The 5,871-nt window shown below is 68.4% G+C and overlaps 1 protein-coding gene across 1 annotated transcript; it reads right to left on the bottom strand.

Moving 5' to 3' along the window:
* Positions 1-5: 5 nt before the first annotated feature.
* On the bottom strand, positions 6-5,819 carry LOC113963017 (deleted in malignant brain tumors 1 protein-like; the record flags this gene model as incomplete). Its single annotated transcript, XM_027673813.1, has 12 exons — positions 6-13; positions 122-454; positions 677-872; positions 956-1,098; positions 1,236-1,619; positions 1,826-2,152; positions 2,279-2,608; positions 2,984-3,301; positions 3,760-3,955; positions 4,196-4,323; positions 4,668-4,997; positions 5,444-5,819. Coding segments are annotated over 12 exons (3,069 nt in total), but the record flags the coding sequence as incomplete, so codon positions are not given.
* Positions 5,820-5,871: the final 52 nt, after the last annotated feature.

Below are 5,871 nucleotides of genomic sequence, written 5' to 3'. Positions count from 1 at the left end.
AGGGGGGTGGGACCTGCGAGGGAGGGGCGCACACCTGAGCACACCTGGGCACACCTACGGCCCCCTGCCCGTGTTGCCTGGGCACACCTGCCCCTCCCCAGCCCCACCTGAGCCCCCTCACCTGCGCACACCACGCTCGCGTCCTCCTGGTGGTTGCAGTTGTGGACCCCCCAGGGGCCCGTGTCGCACTCTTCCAAGGTGTTCTCCTCACCTGTGCAGCCCACCTGGTCCAGCAGGACAGGCCCCGCCCCTTCCCCGAAGTGGGCGTGGCCGGGGGCAGCCACGGCGTCCCCGCAGCCCAGCTGGCGGCAGGTGACCCGCGCGTCCTGCAGGTCCCAGGTGTCGTCGCAGACCGTGCCCCACCTGTGCAGGTGCAGCACCTCCACCCGCCCCGCGCAGGGGGTGGGGCCGCCCACCAGGCGCACCTGGAACTGCTCCTCCGTCACGTTGGCACCTGGGCAGGTAACGGGAAGGTGAGCGGAAAGCTGAGGTGGGCAGGGGGTTACCTGGGGGGGGATGAGGTGGGGTGGGAGGGTGGGGTTGATGTGGAGGTTACCTGAGCCCTCCACCATGCACCTGAGGTCAGCCAGACTCACCTGAGCACACCCGGGCCTATTTGTGTCCACTTGGACACACCTGAGCCCACCACAACACACCTGATCCCACCTGGACCCACCTGAGCACACCACACCTGCGTCCTCGCCGTGGTGGCAGTTGTTGTTCCCCCAGGGCGGGGCGCGGCACTGCGCCAGGTGTGTCTCGTCCCCCGCGCACAGGATGTCATCCAGCCAGATGGGCCCCGCCCCCTGCCCGAAATGGGCGTGGCCATGGGCGGCCCGGGCCTCCCCGCAGCCCACCTGGCGACAGACCACCTGGGAACGCCCAGGGACTCACCTGAGTGTCACCCAGGACACCCGGGCATGCCCAGGACACACCTGAGCCCCCCCAGACTCACCTGGGCCTCCTTCAGGTCCCAGCTGTCGTCGCAGACCGTCCCCCATTGGCCGTCGTGGAACACCTCGACACGCCCCATGCACCGGTGAGGCCCGTCCACCAACCTCACCTCACCTGAGCTGGAGTTACCTGCCGGGGGGGCACCTGCACAGGTGGGAAGGGGGGGTTAGAGGGGACCTGCACACACCTGGATGCTTGTTCTGCCTTCCACCACAGGTGGGGGCACCTGTCGCAGGTGGGGACACCTGGGAGGTCACCTGGGGGTCACCTGGGAGGGTTACCTGAGCACACGACCCCGGCGTGGTCCAGGTGGTCACAGGTGTGCCGCCCCCAGGTGCTGCCCGGGCACTGGGCGATTGTGGTTTCATTGCCGACGCACCTGAGCCCATCCAGCCAGGTGGGGCCGGGCCCCGCCCCAAAACGGGCGGCTCCAGGTGTGCTGAGGGCGTGGCCGCAGCCCAGGTGACGGCAGACCACCTGGGCGGCCGCCAGGTCCCAGGTGCGGCCGCAGACGGTGCCCCAGGTGTGGTTGTGGAGAACCTCGACGCGCCCCGAGCAGCGGTGGGGGCCGTCAGCCAGGCGGAGCTCACCTGGCTCACCTGGGTGACCAGGCTCACCTGGCTCACCTGAGCTTCCAGGCTTACCGGAGCGCCCCTGGGTCACACCTGGAAAACAGGAGACACGGCCAGGTGTGGGTACCTGGCCAGGTGTGGTTACCTGGCCAATGGTGTCCCCTCCCAAGGTGTTCACCTGCCTCTGTGGTTACCTGGCGGTTTTGGGGTGCCGGGGGGTCTCTGGGGGAGTCACTGGAGGGATTTGGGGACATTGGGGGGTCTCTGGGGGAGGTGTTTGTGGCCCCCTCCAAACTCACCTGTACAGGTGACGTGGGCGTGTCCTCCGAGGCCGCAGGTGCGGGGGCCCCCCCAGCCCCTCACCTGGCACTCCAGGAGGGCCCCCTCATCCCCCCGGCAAGTAACGGCCTCCAGCCAGGTGAGCTCGCCCTCGCCCGGCTTCACCTGGGCCGCGCCCATCGCCCTCCCGCAGCCCAGCTGGGCGCAGACCACCTGGGCGGCCGCCAGGTGCCAGGAGTGGGCGCAGACCCCGCCCCAGCGCCCGGCGTGGAGCACCTGCACCCGCCCCGAGCACCTGTCGGGACCGTCGGCCAAGCGCAGGTGGGTCAGGTCGGCCAGGTGAGAACCTGCAGGTGAGGGGACATACATCTGGTCAGGTGAGGGGTGGGTTGGGGCATCTGCCTCTCACCTGCCCCTCCCCTGTCGCTCACCTGCGCACACCTGAGCCCACCTGCCCCTCCCCTGCGGCTCACCTGCGCACACCACGCTGGCGTCCTCGTTGTGCTCGCAGCCGTGGATGCCCCAGCTCTTGTGGCGACACTCGCCCAGGTGCCCCTCGTGGCCCTGGCAGGTGAGCCCGTCCAGCCAGATGGGGCCGCGCCCCTCCCCGAAGCGCGCGCGGGGCGGGGCCGAGATCACCTGTCCGCAGCCCAGGGAGCGGCACACGACGGCGGCGGCGGCGAAGTCCCAGGTGTCGTCGCAGACCGTCCCCCAGGCGCCGGCGTGGAGCACCTCGACCCGCCCCGCGCACTCACCTGGGCCGCCCGCCAGGCGCACCTGGGCATCGCCCGGCGGCTCCGAACCTGCGGGCAGGGGAGGGGGGAAGGGCACACCTGGGTTACCTGCGGGGGGGCGGTACCTGGCGGGGGGGGATTACAGGTGTGAAGTGAAAACGGGTGACGCCCTAAACCACACCTGAGAACGGCAGGACCCAGGGGAAGGCGGTACCTTGCTGGGGCAAGTTACCTGTGCCACCTGCCCAGGTGAGACCCTAAAACACACCTGAGCCCAGGTACAGGCAAAGTGAAGGTGTCCCCTTGTTCCCAGGTGGGCAGGGGGACATTACAGGTCTGTCCTGACCACGTGAGGCCCTAAAACACACCTGAGCACCCAAGTGAAGGTGGCACCTTGATGGGGGGAATCACCTGTTCTCCCTGCCCAGGCACCCCGAGCCTCACCTGAGCACACCACACCTGCAGCTCTCCCGCCCTCACAGGTGCGCTGGGCCCACGGGCTCGTCCGACACTCCCCGAGGCTCTTCTCCGTCCCTTGGCAGCTCACCTGGTCGAGCCACACCTGCCCAGGTGCGCCGAACTCCGCCCCTCGCAGGGCGGTGCCGCAGCCCAGGTACCGACAGACCACCTGGGCGGCCTCGTGGGACCAGCCCCCGGCACAGACCCCGCCCCACCTGTCCAGGTGAAGCAGCTCCACCCGCCCGGCGCAGCGGTGGGAGCCGTTGACCAAGCGCAGGTGAGGTGGCTCCGGGATCAAGGAGTCTGGAAAGACACACCTGGGTGAGGAAGGAGCTCAGGTAACCCCCCCAGGTGAGCTCTGGGTTGTCCTCACCCCGTCTTCTACCTGGGGAAGGTGGGGGGAACACCTGGGTGAGGCCCAAAACCCCCCCTGCCTGGAGCACCTGGAGGGTCCAGGTGAGGTGGGATTTGGGGAACACCTGGAAGAACCTCCAGGAACACCTGGAGGACTCAGGTGGGGTGGGATGTTGGGATCACCTGTAGGAACGTTTTCCAACACCTGAGGCTGGGAAGACCCCCCCTTGGATGGGACCACCTGGCACAGGTGAGGCCCAGGTAACCCCCACCTGGCCACAGAGTTACCTGAGAGCCCCGATACTCCTCTCACCTGTCCCCGGAGCTCACCTGGCACAGGTGGGGTGGGAAGGACACAGAGGGGACCTGGGGTTCCTGCCACCCCCCTCACCTGTCCCGGAGCTCACCTGAGCACACCACACCTGCGTCCTCGCCATGGTAGCAGTTATTGCGGCCCCAGGGCCGGGCGGGGCAGGCGGACAGGTGAGGCTCCGCCCCCGTGCAGTTGGTCTCGTCCAACCAGATGACGCCAGTGCCCCGCCCGAATTGGGCCCTCCCAGGTGCCGACAGGGCCTTCCCACAGCCCACCTGGCGACAGACCACCTGGGCGAGCCCAGGACACACCTGAGTGTCCCCAGAGACCACCAGGTCGCACCTGAGTGTCCATCCAGACCACCAGGACACACCTGAGTGTCCTCAGGACCCACCTGAGCCCCCCCATGATCCACCTGAGCATCCTCCGGACTCACCTGAGCACCCCCAGCACCCACCCATAGGACCCACCTGAGCCTCCCCAGCCCCCACCTGCCCCTCTCCAGCCTCACCTGACCCCCTGGGACTCACCTGGGCGTCCGCCAGGTCCCAGGTGTCGTCGCAGACCGTGCCCCACCTGCCGTTGTGGAACACCTCGACCCTCCCGGCGCAGCGGCTGCTGGAGTTCACCAGGCGCACCTGGTCGGCCTCGGGGTTACCTGGGGGGCAGAGGGGGGCACAGGTGGGGGGAAGTAGAGGGTCGAGACACACCTGGAGCACCCTGGTACCTGTCCAGGTGCTGCCCTGGCACCTTCTCAGGTGCTGAGCCTTGACCAGGTGTGTCCCCAGCACCTCCTCAGGTGCTGCACCTCCACCAGGTGCCGCAGGTGCCTCCAACCACCTCAAACACACCTGGACCACCCTTCCCACCTGCCCCACCTGTGGCCACCTCAGGTGCGCCAGGTGAGCGCTGAGACCCCCTCCCAGCCCCCAAAACCAGGTGGAAACCCCAGATTGAGCCCCCTCCAGGTGTGTGTGTGTGTGTCCCCAGGGTGCTGCTCACCTGTGCAGACCACGCCCGCCGCCCCGCCCAGGTGACACGTGCGGTTCTCCCAGGGCTTCACCTGGCAGCCCAGGAGCTCCTGCTCTGTCCCCACGCAGGTGATGCTCCCCGGCCACACCTTCATCTGCTCCTGCCCGAACCAGGAGCCTCCAGGTGTGGAGAGGGCGTGGCCGCAGCCCAGCTGCCTGCAGACCACCTGGGCCTCGGCCAGGCCCCACCCGTGGTCGCACAGGGCCGCCCAGGTGCCCCCATAGGACACCTGCACCTGCCCCTGGCAGCGGGTGGAGCCGTTGGCCAAGCGCACCTTGGCGGGCACCGCCATCCCAGAGGCTGCAATGACACAGGTGAGCTCACCTGGAGGGGCTGGGGGAGGGCAGGGGGCGGGGGGAGGTGGCAGCAGGTGTGGTCGAAGGTAAGTCCCAGACTCCAGCGGGATGTGGTTCAGTGGTCGCGCACCTGGGCCAGGTGAGACCCAGGTGTGCCCCAGGTGTGCCCTAGGTGTATCCCAAGTGTGCCCAGGTGTTGCCAGGTGTGTCCCCAGGTGTTCCCAGGTATCCCCGGGTGTGTCCCAGGTGTCACCCCAGGTGTGCCCCAGGTGTCATCCCAGGTGTCCCCAGCTATCCCCAGGTGTGTCTCCAGGTGTTCCCAGGTATCCCCGGGTGTGTCCCAGATGTTCCCAGGTGTGCCCCAATTATCCTCAGGAGTGCCCCAGTTGTCTTCCCAGGTGTGCCCCGGGTGTCCCCAGATGTCTCCCAGGTGTGCCCAGGTGAGTTCACCTGAGCAGATGACGCCGGCATCCTCCCCGTGGAAGCAGTTGTTGTCCCCCCAGGTCTTGGCGGGACATTCCAGGATGGAATTCTCCGTCCCGGTGCAGTTCACCTCGTCCAGCCAGATGACGTCGTGGCCCCGGCCGAAATTGGCGTGGCCAGGGGCGGCCAGGGCGTGGCCACAGCCCAGCTGGCGGCAGATCACCTGCGCGTCCCGCAGGTCCCAGCCGTCGTCGCAGACCGTGCCCCACCTGTGCTCGTGCAGCAGCTCCACCCGCCCCGAGCAGCGATCGGGGCCCTCCCGCAGCTGCAGGGAGCCCAGCGATGACGTCACCGAGTCTGGGGGGACAGGGGGGGACAGGTGGGACAGGTGGGACAGGGGGGGACAGGTCAGACAGGTGAGGCAAGTGAGGGGGAAAAATGGGGGGGGAAAAGGG

Source organism: Neopelma chrysocephalum, unplaced genomic scaffold (assembly GCF_003984885.1).
Source record: "Neopelma chrysocephalum unplaced genomic scaffold, ASM398488v2 Primary Assembly neopelma1_187399, whole genome shotgun sequence".
Lineage (NCBI taxonomy): Eukaryota > Metazoa > Chordata > Aves > Passeriformes > Pipridae > Neopelma > Neopelma chrysocephalum.
Note: the sequence above shows the minus strand (reverse complement) of the source record. Positions and strands in the feature narration are given on the sequence as shown.